General features: G+C 41.7%; 2 protein-coding genes across 4 annotated transcripts in view; one reads left to right on the top strand and one right to left on the bottom strand.

Moving 5' to 3' along the window:
• The window catches only part of LOC124269231 (myogenesis-regulating glycosidase-like), a 121,841-nt gene that overhangs the window by 43,648 nt on the left and 51,501 nt on the right, over window positions 1-26,692 (top strand). The window lies entirely within an intron of this gene.
• Window positions 6,979-25,690, bottom strand: LOC124269232. The gene is made up of 3 exons (XM_046704249.1): window positions 25,225-25,690; window positions 9,915-10,001; window positions 6,979-9,626 (listed from the first exon to the last, which is right to left on the bottom strand). Exons 1-3 carry the CDS (start codon window positions 25,319-25,321, stop codon window positions 9,427-9,429), a joined length of 384 nt encoding a protein of 127 aa, XP_046560205.1. The 5' UTR covers window positions 25,322-25,690; the 3' UTR covers window positions 6,979-9,426.

The following is a 26,692-nucleotide window of genomic DNA, read 5'->3' as shown; positions in this document are numbered from 1 at the left end:
TGTTGCTCTAGGCTATGCTCCCATGTTTAACAGAACGTCATAAGTGATGGAATACGCTACCAACAGCGTCGGAATCTATCGATCTTGCTTGTGTACTGGACGGCCTCAATGTCTGACCTCTAAAGCTCCGCTATACGTAAGTGTGCTCGTGACTTTGTGGAGAAGTCCCCCCTTTCAGGGGTAGCTTGTCTCATCACCACTTGTGTATATCGTGATAGAAGGGGGTCAGTGTCACCTCCCCCACCCAGTATACTCCCCCGGGGGTCACGGCAGATCTACAATTACCTACATATATAAAGACATCGCTCCCGGAGGGTTTAAGTAATATAAGTGTCATTCCCACTGCCAGATCGCTTCTAGGAATGACTACAGTGGGTCGACTGACGACAGGGTGTGAAGTGACTGGGCTTGACAGATGGTTGACGATTGTCAATGTAAAAGTGGGATAATCTTATTTATCTATATATTCTTTGTTTTAATATACCGTCGTCATTTCTCACTCTATTACTGCCTATTTATTCATTCTCTCATTCCTTTCTCCCTTATTTATTTTCTCATTCCTTCCTTCCTTCGTTGATCCATTCATCCTTTCATTCATTCACTCTGTCGTCTAGTCATTTATCCACCTTTTCATTTATTCATTCGTTCCCAGATTAATCATGATTTATTTATCTGTTGTTTTCACCTTAGATATTAACGCCATCAGCAACGGATAGCTTAGCAACGTCCAACTGGTTAAATTCCTGTACCATAATGTCGGGACATTGTTTACACTCCTCTAAGACCAATATTTGGGCAAGTTGTGTGTATCTGTCTTGTAACGCGGCCAATGATTTAATACAGCGAGGTAGTGTGTGAAAACAATTACGGAAGACACAACATAGTAAATATATACACTCAACACGCCTCGTACAACAGCGCTTGTCGAGGCCCAAGGTGAACTTTAATTTCAAGAACAGTGAATACATGCGCTGAATCTAAACGCGTGTTTTATGGATACAGAGGCCATTGTATGGTGTCCGTGAATTGTCAATTTACATGCACGTATGTGGAGACATTACAGCCTGGTTATTACCAACAGAAAATTGTTTAAATTTGAAAAGGAACATCACGCCTATAACATCATAATCAACACACGTGTATCCATGTTGGGAATCGAACCCGATACTGCGATTTCTGAAAAATGAGTTGTTTATAACTTCTTGGCTATAGAAAAATTATCGACCATTATTATTACAGAGCGTTCCTACACTGTTATTATAGAAATGGTAATGTGTATTATATATTCTAAACTCACGCATACAAAGAGCGTAAAACGGTCACGCACAAAGCCCTGGTTCAGCGATATAATTATCCATGTTAGTGAAGAATGCCTGTAACATGTTTCTTGTAATAAAGGGGGCGGTGGTGTAGCCTAGTGGTTAAAGCGTTCCCTTGTCACGCCGAAGACCCGGGTTCGATTCCCCACATAGATACAATGTGTGAAGCCCATTTCTGGTGTCCTCCGCCGTGATATTGCTAGAATATTGCTAAAAGCGGCGTAAAAGTAAACTCACTCACTCACTTGTACTAAAAGCGGCGTAAAACTAAACTCATTCACTCACTTGTACTAAAAGCGGCGTAAAACTAAACTCACTCAGTTGTACTAAAAGCGGCGTAAAACTAAACTCACTCACTCACTTGTACTAAAAGCGGCGTAAAACAAAACTCACTCACTTGTACTAAAAGCGGCGTAAAACTAAACTCACTCACTCACTTGTACTAAAAGCGGCGTAAACCCTTATTCGCTCGCATATGTCAACAAACACTTCCTGTAGCACGTTTGATGCTACTCTTAACAACAGTCGACACAGTTCCACGTTGTATTGACGACCATTAGATTAACGCAGCTCTCAGTGACTGAAACATCCCCACCGACAGTAACAACGTTGACTACTCAGCACCGACACAAAGTATAGCTAAAACATGAGTACAGGAAGTCAATTTTCTGTTGCCGTAGGGCGATACCTGGTTGCCTAGCAACACGACAACTTTAAGTGATAAATGGAGTGGTCTAAGAAAGCTCTCTACCAGCTAGCAGACTGAAGAAGACAAGGTGCTATTGTGCTCACAGTTGTGAACATGTCCAACATGTAAAATAAAATTTGTATTTATAACAACTTTCGGTACTGAGCAGATTTGTCCACCGCCACCTGACTGTAGTCATGAGGGGTATACCACTTACTGTGCACTACGTCATACAGCGTCTGTAAACACGACACCAAATCAATGTGACAATACTCATTTAGAACGAGCACCGAGCAGTTATTTATAGTTAAATCTTGTGTTTCAGTTTAATAACGACACACATTTACTGATGTGACTGAATTATTTGTCTCGCCATCAAGACTCCACGTGGCGGCTTGTTTTCCTGACTCCAGACGGAGAGGGAAATGTATTGGGAACAGTTGTCTGCCTGACGGTCCCAGAACCATATTATCTCCCCTTCGACCCAGAGCAGACTGTAATGCAAACGCTCTCAATTAATCAAGTCTAGATTTCCCAGGTTCTGAATAACCCTTCTCACTGGGGCTCCTTTTCAATTTAAATAGAGCTCTTTGCTTCTCTCAGAGTTTGTCTTTGCATCTCTCAGAGTTTGTCTTTGCTTGTCTCAGAGTTTGTCTTTACTTCTCTCAGCGTTTGTCTTTACTTCTCTCAGAGTTTGTCTTTGCTTCTCTCAGAGTTTGTCTTTGTCAGAGACTAAGTGTTAGGCTTTTTCGACAGGACAGAGACTCAGTTCAATGATTCTAAAACGTCAGTGAAAGAGAATACCCAATTTTAACTATCCTTGGACATAGGTTCTATTTGACATAGGACAAAACAACTCATAAAATTTTATGTCCGGACCTTTGAATATCAGTAATAACACTGGGTGTTTGCAAAAAGGTTTAAGCTTGTCCGGGTTAGAGTTCGTCTTCAGCAACCCATGCTTATCGTAAGAGGCGACTAACGGGATCGGGTGGTCAGCTCGCTGACTTGGTTGACACATGTCATCGTATCTCAATTGCGTACTTCGATGCTCATGATGTTGATCACTGGATTGTCTGATCCAGACTCGATTATTTACAGACCGCACTCACCAATAGTCCAGCTACATGGCGGCAGTTTGTAAATACTCGAGTCTGGATCAGACAATCCAGTGATCAACATCATGACCATCGATCTGCGCAATTGGGAACCGATGACATGTGTCAACCAAGTCAGCGAGCCTGACCACCCGACCACAAGTATAGTTGCCTTTTGTGGCAAGCATGGTTGTTGAAGACCTATTCTACTCCGGATCTTCACAGGTCTACAAGTAAAGAACAAAAAATGGAAATAGATCTTTTTTACAAGGTTGGGATCAGTTTAACCAACTAATTAATTATTATTATAATTAATACAAATACAGTATGAAACTCAACAATGTCAAATACTTTCCAATTAACTTGATGACATTATTTCAACTGACCCAATGTTGACTATGATAAAATACTTTTAAAAACAAACATATATTGATGCATACAGAAATCAATGCGGTTTCTAAAATAATCCAAAAATCGACAAAAAATAACATAGGCATAAACTATGTTAATATATCGCCCTCTTTACGTTCATGCAATTCACCTTTGCGGTTCGTATACAATTACTGTTTCTAAAATTGCATTCATCGTATCCATATATGAAAGTGTTTCACTGTAATTACAGTTTCTATATACACCCGCACTAGACGCGACACGGGTCGAACAACGCAGTGCCTCCGATAATGAGCAGATGTAACGAAGCGGAAGAAAACAATTCCGATTTAATAATTACCAGCGTACTATTTTGAGGAACATGAGGAATATGAAATATTTTGATTGATATCAATATAGATTGGTTCTCCAGGGCATTGAAGAATCTGTGCTAGGCCCTGAATTGTCATTCATAATGTCATTAATACTTATAATATTGTAGGGATTGAAATAGCAATAACGTACGTGTTTGAAATATGAGTTTGTTTGCTGAAAACAAGACCCCCTGGGCCTTCCAAGTACAGTTGTACTTAGGTAACATGTAATGTATATCTGGTTGTTCGAGACAAACAGAGTACTGATGTAAGTGTCGATTAATTATTTTGTTCTAATCATTAAGTAAGTTCATAAAAATTACACAAGAACAATACAATGGTCAAACAGTTACACACTTAGGCTAATTAAACTTATTAAACTTACCCAATCCTGCACACGTTTAATTTTAGAAATATGAAACGTGTTATTTATGAAATGTCCTGATATTAAAATACCACGATGTTGCATTAATTTCCTGACTATTTTGGAGCAATATTCACGGAAAGAACTGATCGTTATCACCGTATAGAGACAATAAGGAAATAGCCCTGCCGATAACCGGGCGAATAAATACACCTACAGTTGTGTGTACACGTTCACTGTCTTGTCGTGATGATACACTTCCGTGACGGTTGGGGTTCGCCAGGTGAGCTTAGTAAGAGTACATGAGCGGACTAATACAGATTAAGAGCAGAACACTATATAATCATCATTCTCACGAACACTAGATGTTTTACGTATGTTTAACATGAATGATTTCGAAATATCTTTTCTTGGTAGAAATGACTGAACAAAGGTTTCAGTTCTTTTTCTATTTCAAGCTACAAATCATGACATTTGCTGAGATTGAAATATTTGTTTTCATTCGAGAAAGTGTAGCATGTTGCCACAGACAACACTATTACCAGCTTAAACTATGTAATGGTAAATATTCACCTACAAATCAGAACCAGGAAAACCACGAATCACCGTAACCATACATAGCAATGGCATGGAAACATGTATAGTCTATCCTGCCACCTACCCAAATATGCTACCCGTGAAGATCCGGGTTAGAATTGATCTTCATCAACCCATGCTTGACGTAAGAGGCGACTAAAGGGGTCGGGTGGTCAGATTCGCATCGTATCCCAATTGCGTAGATCGATGCTCATGCTGTTGATCACTGGACTGTCTGGTCCAGACTCGATTATTTACCGACCGCAGCCATATAGCTAGAATATTGCTTAAAACTTAACTCACTCACTCACTCCACTATGCATGTACTCATTCAGATACGAGGAGTGAGTGAGTGCGGTTATAAAACGCTTTTAGCAGTACGCATTCCACAGTGTAGAAGATTCAGGGACACCCATTCGGATCAGCGATGAATGATACTAAGAATTGAGCTGGTGATGATGATGATGATGATGATGTTGACGACGACGACGATGAGGATGATGATGAAGATGGTGATGGTAATACCAATTGCAAAGGTGATGGTGATATCAAATACGATGATGACGACGACGATGAGGATGATGATGAAGATGGTGATGGTAATAACAATTGCAAAGGTGATGATGATATCAAATACGATGATGATGACGACGATGATGGTGACAACTATGATGGCGATGATTGTGACGACGATGACAACGACGACGACGACGGCGACGAGGATGATGGTGATGATGATGTACCAGTGAGGACGTAGTAAAAGACCTTCCGTTTACCGTTAGATAGCGGGAATAGTTCCACCTCCCATAAACCATGATGTCAGTTTTTGTCCTGATCAACATGTTATAATGATATATCATCTCAGATCCATCACAACACCACGGGAGAGGAGGAGACTGTTGTCATGGTAACACCGACCATTCTTATTGCTTCATCTTTTTATGACTTCACGAGAGACAGATATTGGAACGAACAACCGTGTCTGCAATCACTATATATATGCATGTAAATATAACGATGCCGGTGTCAGTGTCAGCCAGTCAGTTTGCCTATACTCGGTTGTGTTTTGATTTCCTTGCAGAACAAAAACGTTATAGTGAATAAGGAAATGTCGTCTATATTTAGGCATGTGATAAATAACAGATCTGACTGCAACCGAACCGTTATTGTAAACAGATTCATTTCCGTACGTCAGAGTACAAGATCGCACTGACGGAGATATTGATCATCTAGTTTAACTCGGATAGTGGTAATCTTATAACAGACAGATATAAACACAAACTATTTATATCTGTATGTTCATATAATGGATTTTTTCGTCCAAGTCATTATCCAAACGTTATGTGACGAACCAAGCATTCTTGCTAATTTGTTTCCGTATGTTGCTTACGTTAACAAGCGAATCGAATAATTAGTTATACAATGACATGTGTCTACCAAACTAGCGAACCTGACCACCCGATCCCGTTAGTCGCTTCTTAGAACCATCATGACTGTCTGAAGATCAATACTAACCCGGATCTTCACGTGTGAAACCATGATTTCGGCTGTAGATATATTACAGCTTTATTTTCAATGTTTTGAAGAAGAGAGTATAACCGACTATCCCACTTCCTTGTGAAGACGGTTACCATGGTGACAGTATAGTACCTGTATAAGCAGTCAGTTGATTCAGCTGTGGTTAAGTGTTATTTCTATCACTTAAATCTCAAATACATCCGCACAAGCGTAGAAAGGGCTGATTCATTATATTACGGGCGCTTCTTTTGATGACCCGCGGTGGAGACATTTTCGATAGCGTCGTAGGAGTAGCGCCCCTTGGTGAAAATGGCATTCTCGGTTGACCGCTGATGTTCAGTAAATGCACAAAATATGACGAACTGGTTAAATTGCCATTCTGCTCTTCTGACGATCACTAGACTTGCCTATGATATATGGGGATCATGTTTGTTGTCGAAGTTAATGAATGAATGAATGAATGAATGAATGCTGTATTCAGAGTACCAATTGTCTATACTCTCCTCGCTGTAGTGTCACCACCCCCAACCCCCGTGATACTGCGGGAGTATTGCTAAAAGTGGCGTAAAGCTAAACTCACTCACTTACTCACTCATCGCTCTAAAATCAGTAATACCATGTTCTTGTTACTTGGTTTCGGATCAACTGATTCCACAAATAAAAACAAACCACATTTTATACGAATCAATTTTATTTGCATAATTATAACATATTTCATAATCTGACTTCATAAATAAAATATTTGCATTTTCAACAATGTAAACAAAATAAAATAACAAATTGACCTTCATTTGCTATTTATGCCTACGTTAATAGGAAAATAACAGTAAGCATATGGCATTATGCAGTGGATGTAAACAAACCGGCAGTAACCTAAAATACATAAAAAGACACGAGCCTGAATCAAACACTAGCAACATCAACAAATGTTTGCATACGTTCACCTACAGGACAGTAACTGCTTAGAGTTCAATAACATGTGGACATGAAATATTACATGCTTATTTCCACAACCATTGTAATCCTACAGGTGTTTAAAGGGGTATCACAATATGTACTTTTCATGATGGCAAATGAATTAAAAACTCTGTAACCGATAACTTAAAAAGTTTAAAACTATTTCAATTTACGACAGGGTTTATCTTTAACAGCACCGAAACTTAACGAACAGGTTATTGAGATGTTAGCCAACACCAGACAATATTACGTCATTTCAATTACACCTTAATCAATTGGAGTTACCTTGTCATGTTAATAGTGTGTCCGAAACCAAGTAGTGTACACAATTGGAGATTACCTTGGTGTAGTTATATATATAGCTTTTTGGGGAAACCCCAGTCAGTTATGGCCATGTCCCGTCGGAAAACAAAGCCGGGATTTCTACGTTGACATGAAGGCACAATATCCATTATACCTCATTAATAATTCCACACCTGTAAACAATGACCTGTTTCCAGTCTCAAGGCACAACGGCACTATGTACACATTTGAGAACCATCGGGACTGAGCAATTATTGAAATTACAATATTGCTACTTCATATTTTTTTTATAAAGGCAAGTGCATCGTGTTTACAGTAAGCAGAAGAAACCTTTATCGCGAGACCACCGTGTAATAAAATATACATGATAACATTGACTAGCTTTCAAAGAGTCACGTTCCCTGGTCGGGTTTACCAAGACGCTTAATTACACAGAGCACTGATCCATTTACCGACATCTAGTGGGCTTTTGTCTCGAAGCAGAATATCCTGAGGATGTCGCGATACGATATGTCACACTAGAATGTACATAGCAGGCAACGTCCGGACTGGGATCCAGTTTTGTCTGTTAATGGTTGTACATCTCAGCAGCTATCGGAAAGTACAGGATTACAATGTCTGTTCCATGAGCCAGTAGAGGTCAATCACGGTAGGGTGGTGTGCATTTCAATAGACATTTAATTAAATATATCATTCACTGGATTTCAAACAACACCGTAACCGATTTCACATGATCAATGAACTCAATGGTTCGTAACAACCTTTGTCCTTCCCATTTGTGCATATATTTATTGCTTATTATCTTTGCATAACACAACCTCGACTATTTCCCACTTCAACGCTCCGTTGCAGCTACACACACGTCATCGTGCGAAATACTGAAATATTCCACAGATTAAATAACGTTTGAAGGAAAAAAGAATTTAGTTTGACTTTACTCTCATCTTTGAAAACACATTTGCTGTTTTAAATTATCTCCCTTTGACCACAGCCTTCAAAGCTAGACGTACCTGAGGCAAAATATACAATTATCTCTCCCAATCGAAGTATATTTTAAGGACCTCACAGATAAGAAAATACATATGTATTTGGCACATATTGTTGTCCGTTACTAAACGTGTTTTTCACGGACGATGACCAACATGCGAAAACTACCCACGAAAACATGCATAGCATATGCCCCACATAAATATTGTACAAAATGGATCTCTCAAAGAAACTATTAATCACAGAGGCGCTGCTTACTTCGAGACATCATTCGAGTTCTTTGTAACCTCGCTGTCCTAGTTTGACTCAGACGTTCACAAGCTTACAGAAACTTCCACTGTGACGTATTTCAGTCACGTTACTGTAGATCTGCAAGCCTTTGGCTATAGCTCCATGACTGCCTCTAAGTATCGTGTAATGTAACACTATGGCACTATTTAGTTCAGGTAAGAGGTGAACAGAACATTTTAAATCAGCTATTTCATGTTACTGACAAAAAGATTGCACCAATAATTGGAATCGTATTGTCAAAGCCGGCTAAAGACTAAGGCATTTTCTAGTGTGAATTAAGAGACCTTTCTGACTGCCGGGGTCTCAAAGATATGGTTCGTGGCATTATGTTGTCACAACCAAACCAAACAAGGAATGTTCCGTGGCACACTTGGACTGGACTTGGTATGCATAGATGTTCCTCCTTTGAAAGACATGGTAACACCTCATACTATAGATTGTATTGGATTTCCGTATATGTACGAAGGAATGGGTATTACTTGCAGTCGCTTGAACAATTATGCAGCTTTCAGCGACGAAATCTTACAATGTTTAAAGGGAAGTAACACCTCTCAGCCATATAACTGTAACCGGAAGTACGCCCTCAATATCTAGAGTTATCTTCTCCTGGATCTTTGTGGACGGGACAGTTGTTGCGTTTGTTTACCCTCTTCAATCTGTGTTTAAACAGACAGATTATGACGAAAATGATCAGGGTCAAGACCGGAAGTGCCACCAAGACCCCCCCTACCGCAAGCAGAGTGGGGTCATTGTTCTTGGAGGCGTAGAACACGAGGAGGATACCTGAATGACAGAGAACAGAAGAATTAGTCCTGAAATGTTGTTTCAGACCGCACCAGCAATATTCCAGCTAGTTCATGACCTCCTTTAAACATCAAAGTCTGTACCAGGCAAAACAGTGGCTGACAGCATGAACACCTGGCAGGGTATGATGGTCTAATCCAACCATCAGAAATGGGCATTCGGTATTGGCCGATTAAAGTAACGTTATGTTTCAAATCAACCACATTTTGAAGTTACGATAAGCACTAAAACTGCAACATGGTAGAGTTTTACGACAGGACAACATACCCGACGGGAGCCCTACAAAGAAGGCGAAACCCACAGCTGAGGCAGCTAAACACCCCTGTAGACAGCACAGACTTGACTGGACGGTCTCTGAAACAGTAAGGCAAAGTCTGGTTAGTTTAGGTGAAATGAGGTTACACGCCGGATTCAGTAATACTGGTCGTATATAGCGAATCTACGTGCGTGAGTGCGTTCGTGTCTGCGCACACTTGTACAGACATATGCAGGTTTTATAGAGCAATCCTCCTCAGATATCAGGCCGCGAGATTAACATGGATTCCCAACTGAGAGACAGTACACTGACTCCGTACCGACCAGTCCTTGTTTTATACGCTTCACTCAAATACTCCGACACTTCCTATACTGCACCAACACATATTTCGCATCGACTTCCGTGATCAATATCGCAGAAATCATTAGCGACAAACAAAGCATATCTGAACATCAGGTACACACATCTTGCCGAACATCTACAAATGGTTCAATATCAATACAGCTGAATTGGCAAACCTTTGTCCCAAACCTTGACGTACACAATTCGGGTCAAAACAACGCCCAGCCAAAATCCAATAGCGCCTGTTCTGCAAGTGCGCCATATTGGCCCAATACAAAGCTACCCCAGACACACTCTGCCATCATGTGGTCTTGTTTGTTCTGAATAAGCTGATAATCAGCCTTATCGTCCTTCATAGGAGTTCAGGCCAGCTAAACCCGTGGCCTTGACGTCATATGATCAATGTACCCTACACAGGAAGCTTGTTTAGGTGCACTATTTTATTCACACAAACAACAGCAGCCCAGTAGGAATTAGGGTCTCTTAAGGACATGCCTGGGGTATTGTATTGAGACCAAATATTTATCACCTTCATCCTCAAAACGAAATTTTCTTAATTACAACTATTAGAGTAAATGTTACTTTTTCACAAATACTCAAAAGAATGCAACAATTTAATCTACCTGAAACAAAATTATTTTTTCAAGAGTTATCTAGGTCAATTTATGTGATAAATTCACCAGCTCCCCCACCCTACCACCACCCAAAGCCCCCAATCGAAAATGAAAAAAACCACTGTACATTCCAGATGGAATTAGCATAGCTGCATCATAGACGGATTCATGAACGTGACACACCTTTGAGCACACCCCCAGCTCAAAACAGAGTCTTAAAGGTAACCCTGGAGACGTGGGTTACATGTTATGATTTCTTGAACAATAACACTCATCTTTTTTAACCGGTAAACAACCGCCATTGTCTTACGGTGTCTGTTCGTCAGGTGTTGCTTGACATTTCAATAAGCACGTGAGTTGTCATGGCAACCGCCATGTTTGGACGTACACATCATTGTCATAGTTGAGTGCCAATTTAGTTGTCCGTTTTACAGCTGATCATGCTGTGATAGATGGTCGCGCAGTAGGTTGAAACAGGTTTGAGTGGTATGAGCTTGAAGATCCACTGTTGGTAAAGGATAGGAAGGGACTATTGTTGAAAGGACAAATGACTGAATTGTCTCTCAAGTGTAGGAATCTGTGTTGTCGCCGGGTATTGGTTCCGATATAATATGGAGACGATATGTTGCCGAATAATTGTTTCAAAGATTGCTATTCATTCAATATTCATAACTCAGTCACGCAACGGCACTGTTTGTCCTGTAGCCTCGGATGTCGTACAGAGTTGCCTCCCCTAGACCTGCCACGATTCGATGATCGTTCATTTAAATTCTGATTCGGGATGATCATGTCCTTGGTATGTTCTCGCTCGCTCGCACTCACTCACTCATTCACGCACCTAGTTACTCACTAACATTCTCGTCAGCTTCCGGTTCAGAAATGACCTAACTGCCTATGACTCAAAGACAAGTGATAGTCAAACCAAACCAAACACCCATTATTCCTACATGTGCCAGACCTAAAATCACATTGACAACGGTATTTAGAGTTTTTTCAACTTACAACATTGCTATTTCTTTACCATCTAATATTTAGAAGGACTGTGATTTAGATTCCGGTAAACGAGCCCAGCCAGAAGTCAATAGAATCGTCCTGGTGATTCAGGTTCTGTGTACACGTGCTGGCAAGGTTTGTCTTGTGCAAATACGCAGCTGCTTGGTAATGCCGACAGGAGCAGCGCATCAATAAATCATACTGAATTACACATTTATGAATATTCAAAATGGAATGGCGGTCATTTTTTTAATTAGACAAACATGCGATGTGCACATCTGTGGTGATACAAGTGAGTCCCGAACAGTATTGTGTTACAACGTGGGGTGGAGAGCCCTTAGTCGTGGACGCTTGTTGTCACCCTGGCGGACGGGCATGAGCTGACTGACTGGGGTCATATACGATTGTGAGGACTCCGTTTGATTTAACAATTATCTTGAATATCATTTCAGTTATTGATGAAATTCATGCTTAATAAAATCAAATTTATTAAAATTGTCATCAATGAGGAAACTAACTACGTGAGTGAGTGAGTGAGTGAGTGAGTGAGTGACATGTGTTTAACGCCGCACAGTTGGGGGCGGGGGACCAGTCCTCTGAAGTTTACCACCTCGGTGAAACCCTTGAGCACTCGTATATAGCTGACTAGTCTTGAGACATAAAAATCAGGACAAAATGGGATTCGAACTAAAGATCCGGGTTTCTGGCGGTCTTTTGAGACAAAAGCGGTAACTTTGGATCGTCTGTCAAATTCCCTTTTTGTAATGATCACGTCACAGTGTTGTTTGCGAGACGGACGTCACCGACGTTGTTGGACAGACGGGCGTCACAATGTTGTTGACAGACGGGCGTCACAGCGTTTTTGGACAGACGGGCGTCACAGACGTTGTTGGACAGACTGGCGCCACAGACATTGTTGGACAGACGGGCGTCACAGTCTTGTATTTAGGGTGTGATGTACCTGGGGTGTCATGCGTGGATCTCGGGCGTCCTGTATCTAGGGTGTGATGTACCTGAGGTGTCATGCGTGGATCTCGGGCGTCCTGTATCTAGGGTGTGATGTACCTGAGGTGTCATGCGTGGATTTCGGGCGTCCTGTATCTAGGGTGTGATTTACCTGAGGTGTCATGCGTGGATCTCGGGCGTCCTGTATCTAGGGTGTGATGTACCTGAGGTGTCATGCGCGGATTTCGGGCGTCCTGTATCTAGGGTGTGATTTACCTGAGGTGTCATGCGTGGATCTCGGGCGTCCTGTATCTAGGGTGTGATGTACCTGAGGTGTCATGCGTGGATCTCGGGTGTCCTGTATCTAGGGCGTGATGTACCTGATGTGTCATGCGTGGATCTCGGGTGTCCTGTATCTAGGGTGTGATGTACCTGATGTGTCATGCGTGGATCTCGGGTGTCCTGTATCTAGGGTGTGATGTACCTTTAGGTGTCATGCGTGGATCTCGGGCGTCCTGTATCTAGGGTGTGATGTACCTGAGGTGTCATGCGTGGTTTTCGGGCGTCCTGTATCTAGGGTGTGATTTACCTGAGGTGTCATGCGTGGATTTCGGGCGTCCTGTATCTAGGGTGTGATTTACCTGAGATGTCATGCGTGGATCTCGGGCGTCCTGTATCTAGGGTGTGATGTACCTGAGGTGTCATGCGTGGATTTCGGGTGTCCTGTATCTAGGGTGTGATGTACCTGAGGTGTCATGCGTGGATTTCGGGCGTCCTGTATCTAGGGTGTGATTTACCTGAGATGTCATGCGTGGATCTCGGGCGTCCTGTATCTAGGGTGTGATGTACCTGATGTGTCATGCGTGGATCTCGGGTGTCCTGTATCTAGGGCATGATGTACCTGATGTGTCATGCGTGGATCTCGGGTGTCCTGTATCTAGGGTGTGATGTACCTGAGGTGTCATGCGTGGATCTCGGGCGTCCTGTATCTAGGGTGTGATGTACCTGAGGTGTCATGCGTGGATTTCGGGTGTCCTGTATCTAGGGTGTGATTTACCTGAGGTGTCATGCGTGGATTTCGGGCGTCCTGTATCTAGGGTGTGATATACCTGAGGTGTTGATCTATGCCACACTGGGTCTAGGGTGTGAGTGAGTGAGTAGGGGTTTACGCAGCATTTAGCAATATTCCAGCAACATCACGGCGGGGAACACCAGAAATGGGCATCACACACTGTACGCATGTGGGGAGCGAACCCTTTGACCACTAGGCTACCCCACCGCCCCGTCTAGGGTGTGTCATGTACCTGATGTGTCATGCATGGATGTCGGGTGTCCATGCCTCATTGAACTATGACACACTGGGTCTAGGGCGTCGTGATCAATGGCTGCCGTCAGTTACAACATGAGAAGCTTTGTAGATAACAATTTCTTTGAAGATTATTGTGGCTACTGCTTGTCCCTTCATCAAATGAACCTCTGACGTCAGCGAAGTTTGTGGTATCTCCTCCCTTTGGTAACCCCAGAGGGAGACACACCATGTGTGACTTCGACAGACTTCAACTACCCATGCCATATAGCTGACAGAGTAACTAAATACTATGATGAACAGCCCGGGATCTGCCAGTGGCCACTTCCATACAACTGACAGAGTAACTAAATACTAGGATGAACAGCCCGGGATCTGCCAATGACCACTTCCATACAGCTGACAGAGTAACTAAATACTAGGATGAACAGCCCGGGATCTGCCAATGACCACTTCCATACAGCTGACAGATAGAGTAACTAAATACTAGGATGAACAGCCCGGGATCTGCTATGGCCACTTCCATATAGCTGACAGAGTAACTAAATACTAGGATGAACAGCCCGGGATCTGCCAATGACCACATCCATACAGCTGACAGAGTAACTAAATACTAGGATGAACAGCCCGTTCTCTGCCAATGACCACTTCCATATAGCTGACAGAGTAACTAAATACTAGGATTAACAGCCCGGGATCTGCCAATGACCACTTCAAAGTGTTCCACTAATACCCACAGCCCCCTTCAAAAGGGTATTGATTGATACAGCTATCTTTGCCAAGGGTGTATATCACTTCCGTATTATGTGTAAACCTTCCACTCAATAATTGACGATCCAGCGGACCATGACACTTCAGCAGCGGATGGAAAGCTTCATGACGCCCTACATGATCACTGATACGGTGGTAATGCTGCAGGTTGAGTCAGTTACAGGTAGAAGGAAAGAATATCGATAACTCTCTGGCTGGATCATTGATTGTTCCGCATTGTTTATTCAGTTCCCGGGTTATAAAGGCGAGGTGAGGTAAAGGGTGCCTCAACACGTTCTTCTACATCAACTGTTGTTGCTGATGTTTATGCTGTTGCGTAAATTTTTTATGTTGTGTAACTGTCGTCATGGCAATGAGAATGGCGGGACACTCGCCAGTTCATACACTGGAAGCTGTTTTTACGAATGTCCGTGCATTTCCAGCTTGGGGCAATGACGTTTGTCAGACAAATGAGCGCGCCATTTTGGTATTTTACGGCTTTCAGCGAATGAAGCCATAAATCACAGCTGAGATAGTTTTTGGCAAAAACAAACGGGTATGGTGATCGTCCGCGTAATTTTAAACCCATGACAGGTGCAAATGTATACAACGAACTGCACTATGTGAGACCGATGCATTGCCATAGATCCTTGGTTACTTGGGATGCATTGCCATCGATCCATGGTTACTTGGGATGCATTGCCATCGATCAATGGTTACATGTGATGCATTGCCATCGATCCATGGTTACTTGCGATGCATTGCCATCGATCCATGGTTACTTGGGATGCATTGCCATCGATCCATGGTTACTTGGGGTACATTGTCATCGATCCATGGTTACTTGCGACGCATGGTCATTGATCCATGGTTACTTGGGATGCATTGCCATCGATCCATGGTTACTTGCGACGCATTGCCATTGATCCATGGTTACTTGGGATGCATTGTCATCGATCCATGGTTACTTGCGACGCATGGTCATTGATCCATGGTTACTTGCGACGCATTGCCATTGATCCATGGTTACTTGCGACGCATTGCCATCGATCCATGGTTACTTGGGATGCATTGCCATCGATCAATGGTTACATGTGATGCATTGCCATCGATCCATGGTTACTTGGGGTACATTGTCATCGATCCATGGTTACTTGCGACGCATGGTCATTGATCCATGGTTACTTGCGACGCATTGCCATCGATCCATGGTTACTTGGGATGCATTGTCATCGATCCATGGTTACTTGCGACGCATGGTCATTGATCCATGGTTACTTGCGACGCATTGCCATCGATCCATGGTTACTTGCGACGCATTGCCATCGATCCATGGTTACTTGGGATGCGTTGCCATCGATCCATGGTTACTTGGGGTGCATTGTCATCGATCCATGGTTACTTGCGATGCATTGCCATCGATCCATGGTTACTTGCGACGCATTGCCATCGATCCATGGTTACTTGCGACGCATTGCCATCGATCCATGGTTACATGACGCATTGCCATTTGCGACGCATTGCCATCGATCCATGGTTACATGTGATGCATTGCCATCGATCCATGGTTATTTCGGGTGCAATGTCATCCCTCCTCCAGTACTTGCGATGCATCGACAGCTGGTTCAATTCTAACGACCTGAATCGATCCTGATAATCCTATATAAATCGGTTTGAGATTATATGTGAGTTTAGTGTTATTTGACGTATTCGATTATATAAAAAATTCGGACATGACGGACGATGGGTTTCTGACCCACCTGATTGGACTGGCCTACCTGTTGCCATGGGTTACAGGTATGTTACTCACTCTCATTGTATGTGTAGAATGCCCGCGTTTCTTTAACGGGATTTACGTGCAGAGCAAAGATATATATACCTATTGCAGATCCCTTTCGAGTAAATCAACATAGAAAAAACATTCTGAAAATGTAAGCTGTGTCACTCGACCTCTGACAATGGACAGTTCCAGTGAGACAGTCACGCACACACCTATAAGTGTCACGCTCTGAATTTCGTGCACGTCTAATGCGTGCAAACTGCCCGTCAAATCGCCATCAAAGCAAGTGATCCGGTTACAGTTCCGTTAAGGAGTAGTGGATTCCGATTCCGGAAACAACAGTATCGAGTGACTTAAACCCCATTATAGTTGATATAAACTTTCTATATCTCTGCATTATGACCACGAGTTGTCACATTTGCTAGTTAAAGCGCACGTTCAGAATGACAAGTGAATTCCTAGCTCTGAATCTTCCGCAGCAACAATAGCATGACGTCATCATGGCCTCTTATACCTGTCGTTTCATTATCCACATTTATGAGTCTACCTGATATTTGTCACCTGTTGGCTGTTGAATATTCATGAAGTGTTTAGGGCCTCATAACCACGACCGGCTGAATTTAATAGTGAAATAAACACGGTACGTGTAATTCCATCTTCTCTGGCACTCGCTGTGCAGTCGGGAAATATCGTCCCAATCAGCTGTGTATATATCCGACACCTGAACAGGTAGCTCTTCTACGCATGTGGCGTACTGCCGTTTTTTCTTGGACAGACTGTAGAGTATATCACATTTGTTATAATCAGCCAACATACACGCCAAGATTGGTTTGAACATACACGTGATAGATTCAGAATATATGAAAGACATGTGATCCTGTACCTTCAGTAGCTGACCTGCTGCCATCAGTCAGATTGTAACACATGTTCATGATACATTAGGAATCCTGCAATCAGTTTGTTTTCACAGATATTTTTGGGATTACGCTGTCATTTACTGTGTGATTCACAACAGTGTTATGAGACATTATCTGTCCTATGTTTTATAACAGTAGTAGTGAATTTAGTTTTATGCCGACCTCAGCAATATTCCAGCTATATGGCGGAGTCTGCACCAGACAATCTAGTGATCGACAGCATGAGCATCGATCTACGCACTTAGGATACGATGATATGTGTCAACCACGTCAGCGAGCGTGACGGTAGTGTCCATAGTGTTTCAATGGATGTCACTTTCAAGATCTGTCCCAAAATATTTTATCAAGTATATATCATCCACTCCCATGATAAGTTATATGGTACTTTGCCTGAGCTGTTCTGTCTCCTTCCTGATAAGACCAGTGCCACATACCGTCCGGTAAGCTCACTGTCAAAATTGGGACAACTGGCTAGATCAATTACAGAAGTGTGAAATTTCACTGTCAAAATTGGGACAACTGGCTTGATCAATTACAAAAGTGTTAAATTTCACTGTCAAAATTGGGACAACTGGCTTGATCAATTACAGAAGTGTGGAATATCACTGTCAAAATTGGGACTGCCAAAATCGGGACTAAACCAGCCTGACCACCCGATCCCGTTAGTCGCCTCTTACAACAAGCATGAGTTACTGAAGATCAATTCTAACCCGGATCTTCATGGGTCCTATAATTTACAGAGATCATTGTATAGAGATCAGAGTGTATGTGTGTGTGTGTGTGTGTGTGTGTGCGCGCGCGCGTGTGTGCGTGCGTGCTTGCGTGCGTGTGGATTTCACCCGGAGTATTGATTGCTATCGATCAGTGCCATTATTCTACGAGAAAAACTACAGCGGGAGGCAAACAATGTTTTCCGTCTTTGCATTTTATATAGACATTACATTTATTTTTTAAGTAAACGTTTTATCAAATAAATTTACACTTCGAATAGAACCTGTTCTTATACATATGTATTGATTCTTGATAACAAAATGTATAGTGTTAAGTATTGATGATGATGATGATGATGATGATGATATCAAGGATCGTCGTTCAAGTAGTGCAAATATTTAATGAGCATACATCTAAAGAGCACAAATATTGATCGGGGACATCAAATCTATGTATATGTTCTCGTCACGATATGGCTGAAATATTGTCGATGTGACGTTAAATAATAACTCACTCACTCACTCAAATCTATGTCTTTCAGCGTTTAGTGCAACACAACAAGTTTAAAATTACACAAAATAAATGCGATGTTTCAAAATGTTGAAGCAATGTGAACAAAGTCCTAAAAACTACCATATACAAATAAAAAAATTTGACATTTATTGCTTTCAGTTTATACTGCTCAAAAGAAATTTTAAGGAGTATAATTCCTGCATAATACTAATGTTAATTTTTCAGATTAAATATGCAAGAATCGGCTATTGTTAACTTAGTTTGGCGAGTATTTGTTACTCTCACAACGACGCATGTCTACGTGCCTCAATAAAGGTTTTCAGGTAGTTAATGACACATGAAATCAGGTCGCCCAGCTCTTGGACAAACAGTAAGGAGATTTACAACCCTTTAACAGCTGTGAGCAACTGACGGTCGGGCAAGCAATGGCTCACAATTTCCTTGCCATTAGATTGCCCTAACGACAGCCATTATTGAATACCCATTATTCGCACAAGCCTATAGGTTAACGGTATTTTACATAGGCAATATTCCATATGTGGATAACAGTATCATAGTGATGTCCTGGTGAGCACGATGACGTCACACACCAGGTTGTTACGAAATGGACCATGCTTTTCTGGTGGCATCATTGGGGTTTTTTTCAAATTTTCAGCCACAATTTTATGCCCACTGGACTGTTTTTGTTGAAAATCTAGACAATTTGTACTTTCGAAAGATTGTTTTATGCTTAAAAATTAATGTTTATGATTGTAGAATTTTACAGAAATATTCCTTACAATACATCACGTCATGTTTCAATTTAGCTTTTAATTTATCTATTCTTTAGACTTTGGAAGTAAACGGTCAGTTTATCTATACTTAGACCCATATACATTCACTGATAACCGCAACACCCTGGGTCTGGGGTACACTTAATAAAAAGAACACCTTATGCCTTCAAAACCAGGAATTACTTGTCATGTTTTTTCTACAACTGATGAAGTGCTACATCAGACAGTTTAACTTAAAACAGATTGCAGTACATGTAAGTGAGTGAGTGAGTTGAATTTTATGCAAAATTCCACCAATATCACGGGATGGGGGCGAGGGGCATCAGAAATGGGCTTCACACATTGTACGAATATGTGAATCGAACACGGGCCTTCGGCGTGACTAGCGAACGCTTTAACCACTAGGCTACCCCACCGCCCCTGAAGTACATGTAAACAGCGAAAACTGAACAAACGACATACTATATTCTCATACATTCATAAAATATTCAAGACATCGTTGATTGTTCCTTGTACGTCTTCCAGCATGAAGCAAACGGACGATCCATTCATACATCCTTTTGTTTATTCATGTTATATATGAGTGATCCTTATACCTGTAATTCACTTACATACCTGATATCCGACGGTGTAATTCACTTACCCCATTAAGTATTCATTAACGGTAGTAATTATAACGCTAGTGTGTATCATCCGTTGTACTCCATACAACATATTATGAACGGGATCCCCCTCGGAAGTGCACCCTGTTGTACCCCACACTGCGTTTTCAAAGACGAATGAAGCAGTGTATTGCTCTATCGATTCCAGATCACTCACGGTTCAAAGTAACGTCACGAATAACAAAGACACATCTTAAAGATATTTTATTGTAGATGCGTAGGTCTTAACCACAGTTTAGAATCGCTGTACCTCGATTGGAGTATTAATCCATTACGTATCACAAAGGAAAACAGCGATGGCATCTGTTGTCTGTGGTAACTTAGCAACCATCAATATGGATGAAGGTTCATTAGAGGAAGGGTGAACTGAAGCTAATTACACCGTCGCGTAGAGGCAGACCAAATACACTGGAAAGTATGAACGCCGTAGGGCGGTTTGCTGATGCAGCTGTGCAAGCAGCATCGTCATTTAACTATTTTCAGAAAGTGATAACAGTATTGTATTCAACGGGTAGCTAAATATATTTTCCGTCAGTGATTCGTAAATATTAGGTCACATTTTCCATCATTTGATTTCTCGCTATACAGATTCCAGGACATTAGTTGAAAGTGACGACACATGTGTTTGAAATCAATTTTCTGACTGCGCAGTCTATTTTATTCATGTGACAGCTGTTGGGATATACATAACGGGCACATTCAATATAACCTCCAGACATATTTATGTATTTTCATGTACATACTCAGTCAATGTAGACTTAAGCAGTCCTTGTTGTCGAAAAGCAATCATTACGATTTATGGCTGGTGACAAAACTGTTCTTTCTTACGAATAACAGCTAACAAATATTTTACCACCTGTCACCCAAAATGTAAGCGTCTTCGTATGAGTTTAGTCGACAGGCATAAGGGGCGGTTTACTTAGTAAGTCTGTATATAGGACTGTGTTGACATCACACAGCATGAACGGGGCAGTCCGTCAATATATCAATATATGAGTCGGGGGATTTCACAATTTCGTCTCATTATTATGGATGCTTGTCTGGAACTAGTATATGATGTTCGACGGTTCACGATGATATTTATTTTGAGTTGCTAAATCAACACCTTACACTAACAGGGATCGAAATAGCGCTAAATTTGCACGGTAAATATTGAAACGGCATGGATAAAATGTTTTCAATTTGGCGTGTTGGCACAGCTAAAATTATGAATATAATACCATGATTCATTTAATAGAAAATGCGATCAATTTGACCAACTCAAATTATTCAAACTGTCAATCGGTGGCACTCACCACATAACATGGGCGTGGCTGTTTGTCACTGCACATAACGGGAAATCTGGTTTTGGATGACAACATAGTTTATGTGTTAGTTTATGGATCCAGGACAAATGAAGCTTACCTGTTCTTGCACAATGGTAGTGTTCAGGTAAATACAGTTCTCAAATTTACAGGAAGTTTACTGATTATTAAACAATAAACTGAAATGACACAGTAGTGATGTTTTAAGTTTAATTGGATCTTCAAAATGTATGGGCACACGTATTTTTACAAAAGCACACCTAAATTATCTGTCTGATGCCCTATGGCACCTTCCGACAAAAAATGGATTTCTATCTTTTCACTCCTACAGTTTTCTGCGTACGATTCTCTGTCCCACAGGATTATTGTGGCGATGCTAAAATGTGTCCTCTTGATGACCTTATGGGGGAGACTGGCCATGGGGTCATTAGGTACGTTTGTCAAATGTTCTCCGAATTACGCCCTTGACGCTACCCAGTGACCTTTACAGTAGGCGGTGGTTGGGAGGAAACTTGTGACGATTGTGAGGAAATGTGCTCCATGGCCGATAGAGGGGAGAGCAACTGTACTGGTCGTGATTTTCCGGATCTATTTAGATCCTTCTCCTTTTTAGGTAACAAGGAGAAAGGAAGGAAAACAATACATGGCAAAGACGTTATCAGGAGAAAGTCGTTGTGAAAACTTAAATAACTCACACAAATAACTTATGGGACAAGACACTACTGTCTCTGTTACTGATTGCAGAATTCTGACATTGATAAAGGCCTCCGAAAGGAAACATTCTCGAATTTAAGGAAAACCAAACTCTCAACAAATACTAGTTGGCGGTGTGTCCAAAAAATTGAATTCATAGGTTTGATTATGTTCACGAGTTGCAGATGTTACACATTAACAATGAGCCTTGAGAAACACTTGGGGGTTCACGCCAGTGGTGTGGTCGTCGTATTACAGAAAACACATGTTTTGCCAAACGAACAAACGCTATTTCAACCAAACTGCATGGTTAGAAGCTGGCTCAGTCTTGCACCAACACAATGACGGAAACTAAACACATGTATTCCCAGAGACCTGCACTTGAAGCTCCCGGTGACTGAGACGTAGTCTACATGGTCGGCTGGGAAAACACAGTTGGTCAAACATGCCCACATCATCACTGACAATGACGCAGTTATGTTCATTTAGAATTATTAATACTCATGATATCATGTGGGCCAGTTTTTATATACTTTACTGTGTCCAAACTCCAATGTCATAATCCTGGATGCGCTGCCTGGGCTAATTAGGCAAGTTTGTGGCTCTTCGTATTTAAATAGCCTTGCTTTTAACAACGTTAGCCTTGCTCCAAGGTTGCACTGAATGCTAAGCCCATGGATGTATAGTAATCCTATCCTTTAAAGAGGCAAGTCCAGATAAGGGGATAGTAACAGTATGGTGGAGGTACATCTATATTTTATCATTTAAACTATTAATTATTACCTTACAGACTTGTGCAAGTCTAGAATCACGTGTTCAGTCCCTTTAACGCTTCACCTGGCGATGTACACCCACGGATTGTTTACACTGGTATAGAAACCCAAGGTGGCCTCACGGGACTGCACATCGAACGAGAACTCCGGCCATTCGTTATTTCCAATACCGAGGACTCGAAACTCAAAACAGTGTATTGTTTCAATGATTTGCACGTGTTGTAATACACTGTACTTTCTGGATCAGATTTCAGTTATATATTTATTTAAATACATATCTGTTAAGGGTGTTAGTTGAACATATGGTTTTCAGAAAAGTGACACCATTTGGATTTCAGGTTTGAATTGGTCCACAGCATGCTGGTCATGAGAGGCGAATTAGAGGATTGGATGGCCATGCTCTATGACTTAGGGGATAGGGTGGTCAGGCTCCATGACAGGGGATTGGGTGGTCAGGCTACATGAATTATATGACTCAGGGGATTGGGTGGCAAGGCTCTATAAATCAGGTGTTTGGGTGGTCAGGCTCCATACCTCAGGGGATTGGGTGGTCAGGTTCCAGCACTTACATGACTCAGGGGATTGGGTGGCCAGGCTCTATAACTCAGGTGATTGGGTGGTCAGGTACCATGAATTACATGACTTAAGGTATTGGTTGTCTGTTTCCGAGACTTATATCAAATAACAACACAAAATATTAAATATGTGTAAATAGAAGTAAGAGCATTATGTGCAATTCACGCTTTGGTTTATTCGTCAGCTTTTTTCACCATCGCTGACATTTCTTTCCGGTGTTGTCGTACTGATCGAAGAAGACTAGCTGTAATAACTCCAGATGCGCGACTGCCGTGTCGTGCACGCCCTCGTAGGCTATACTGACCTCAATAACAAACGCACGACCTTCTAATACATTCGGGAATGAAATCGTGCCTGAATCATTTTCACAAGTAAATATAAACGAATCGACACCTCAGAGCGAGAATGCGTTGTTACTATATATTCCCTTGTTGGTGTTATCAGATCGCAGCTCAGTGTAATGAATACGTCATACCATCTGTGTTATCTCCGTTTGAAGTGAATAGCTTAATCGCCTTAATTTGATGTAACATACCCGTTTGAAACATGAGATGTATGTTGGGAAAAGCCTTTGTCGATGATAGAGTGAATTCAATCAACATTAACGGATGTGAAGCAAGTCATAGGCTTTAAATGTAACTCGTGAGACTACCCTCTGAAATTTTGTTGTTCTAAGTTTACGTTGATGAGGAGGTGAGTACATTAGTCGGGGGGAAAGCCTGGTGGTTTAAGTGTTCACTAGTCACCCCAGACCGGGTTCGAGTCCCGACATGAACACGGGAATCCCAAATTTACCCAGCCGAGATATCGCAAATGGTGTGTAACACACTGAGTTTTCTTCACTCCATGAAACAGCGTTTTTAAGTTACTGCTTGAATATAAACAGTACATGTCAACATAGTTTTAACACTTTGGAGATAAGGCACCTCACTATGATTTGCATGTGAATGAATGAAAACAGAGTGAATGTATTTTTTAAAAGGTGACTGAGCTCTAGCCATGCGCACGTTGTAAACAGCTTGACCTGACACACCCTCTAATCAACATGACCTGTACACACGGAAGTGTTGCGCAAGAACGTGTGGCATGATATCTTTGCGATCAAACTGGTCAAGAATATAATACCACTTGTAACATTTTCCTTAGCATAATGCGACCGGATACTTGTTCTATGGTGCAACATATTTCGCCTGTGCAAATAGCGTCACCTTGGTAGACTCTCATCAATGTTTGTCCTCAGGGCAAAGCAATGTGCTAATCTGCCGTGGTTTTGCTAGAGTGATTTCTCGGCTAATCTATGTAGCTCATCTAGTGACGACACACGAAAGGAATACCAATTAAAATACTTGAATATAACACAATTATATTTGCGAGGGACATTATGAATCACGTATTTGCAGGTTTTATTATCACTAAAACACAACCATCGTTGAGGTAAAACAGTCACTCATAGTGAATTGACCCAGAGGTTTGATCTTATCGTAAAGTTTGAAATGTCTTGTTTAACGACCTGAGATTACTTTTTAGTCTTTGATGAAGCGTTGCCTATATCTGAGTATGTTCTCCAAATTCTATCACAAACTGTATTACTCATAACTGCACGTACAGTGTCAGTACTGTTTATCAGCGTCTAGTTGTACATCTGGCGGCTAAAATATGAACTACTCACCCACTTCCGTGCATGTTGAGTCTGTGTCGTTGGAGCTCTGGCTGTCGTCGGGAGTTTTGTAAATGGAAATATTCGTACCAAGACCTTTCAGCGTCATGTCTCAGTCTCCCCCTCCGCTGTCATTCCACGACATCTCCCTCACTGCGACATCATCAACACGTGTGTTCAGTTCTGCTTGGGTGGGGCGAGTTGACTTCACCTCGCAGGCGGGCGAAACGTGGCGTTTATCTCAACTCGAGCAGACGATAATCCAAGCAGGCGGTCACAAGCAGACGACAGGGAAAAGGCGCGAAATCGTTACTTCCTTGAATGAAGTTTCTTTGACAATGTCTTGAAAGGCTTTGTAAACATCGATATGTGTGAACTGAATTGAAAAAACACTGAAACTGAACAGATTTCACAGAACTCCGTGTGACCTGTTTGTTCCTCGTGCGAGCTCTGTCAAGCTTTATCCTGGTCGGTCAGACTGTAGTTCTACCTGGATATCCAACCATCGAGAGCCTATCGATTCGCTTCACTGCCTGGCTTTCACAACACTCACCGACTGTGACGATTATGTCACGTGACCACTTTACATCCGGATTTGTTTCTAGGAAACAACACCACACATTGATATCAATCTTACTTTAATCGTTTTCGGTTTTACCATTGTTTTCAACATCCCATTTAAAGACGCGGTTACGGTCTACAGGAAACATCCGCTTTCTGTTGTAAAACAGAGTTATAGCTGTATCTCAGTTGTTATCGGTTCGTCTTTACGAGTTAATTAGACCAGCGTTGTTCGAAGTCGACAGTAAATATGGATTCTAGGGATGTAGACAATACAAAGTTAAGTTAATTATTTACATATTGCTCCATCCGTCGAACTGTCACAGCAACATCAATATATTTTAAGTGGATTGCGCGAGGCTACCCGGGCGAAGCAGGTGCATTGATAGCTTGTGTGAAACAAGACGTACGACTGAAGACCCCATGTTCCGTTGTTTGTTGGCCAGTTTCGGGAATTTATATTTCACGACTGTTATGTAAATTAATCGTTTGTTCTCTTTACAGTGAATTCTTATGAATATACACAGTAGCTTTTTAGGTAATCGTCCTGTAGTTATGTCTGACTGACTGACTGAGTTTGGTTTTACGCCGCTTTTAGCAATATTCCAGCAACATCACGGCGGGGGACACCAGCAATGGCCGGTAGTTATGTAAAAAACCCTTGTTCTCTTTAACCTTATTAATCCAGACGGTTGTTTTTCAGGCAATCGTTCGTGCAGCGTGTTTTCTGGATAAAAGGACACGTAGTACTTACTGATGTTCCGTCTTGTAACAAGAGTGTCTTGTAGGTGAGGTTAGCATAATGGATAACGGACTGAACAGGTTTTAGAACAGATTTTCACAAAAGCGAACGGATACAAACTAATATCAAACACTCAAAGCAACTATTTCTAGACACAGGGGCTTGTATTGCTGAAAA

Source organism: Haliotis rubra, unplaced genomic scaffold, assembly GCF_003918875.1.
Source record: "Haliotis rubra isolate DU_JTF1 unplaced genomic scaffold, ASM391887v1 Scf143, whole genome shotgun sequence".
Classification (NCBI taxonomy): domain Eukaryota; kingdom Metazoa; phylum Mollusca; class Gastropoda; order Lepetellida; family Haliotidae; genus Haliotis; species Haliotis rubra.
The sequence above is the reverse complement of the archived record's forward strand: the minus strand, read 5'-3'. Positions and strand labels throughout refer to the sequence as shown.

Bases quoted from the DNA above. Each gene is read 5' to 3' on its own strand.
- LOC124269232 (XM_046704249.1), bottom strand. From the start codon at position 25,321: ATGACGCTGAAAGGTCTTGGTACGAATATTTCCATTTACAAAACTCCC. The intron at 10,002-25,224 runs GTGAGTAGTTCA...TTACTGTTTCAG, and splicing joins CTCAACATGCACGGAAGTGG to AGACCGTCCAGTCAAGTCTG. The intron at 9,627-9,914 runs GTATGTTGTCCT...TCTGTCATTCAG, and splicing joins CTTTGTAGGGCTCCCGTCGG to GTATCCTCCTCGTGTTCTAC.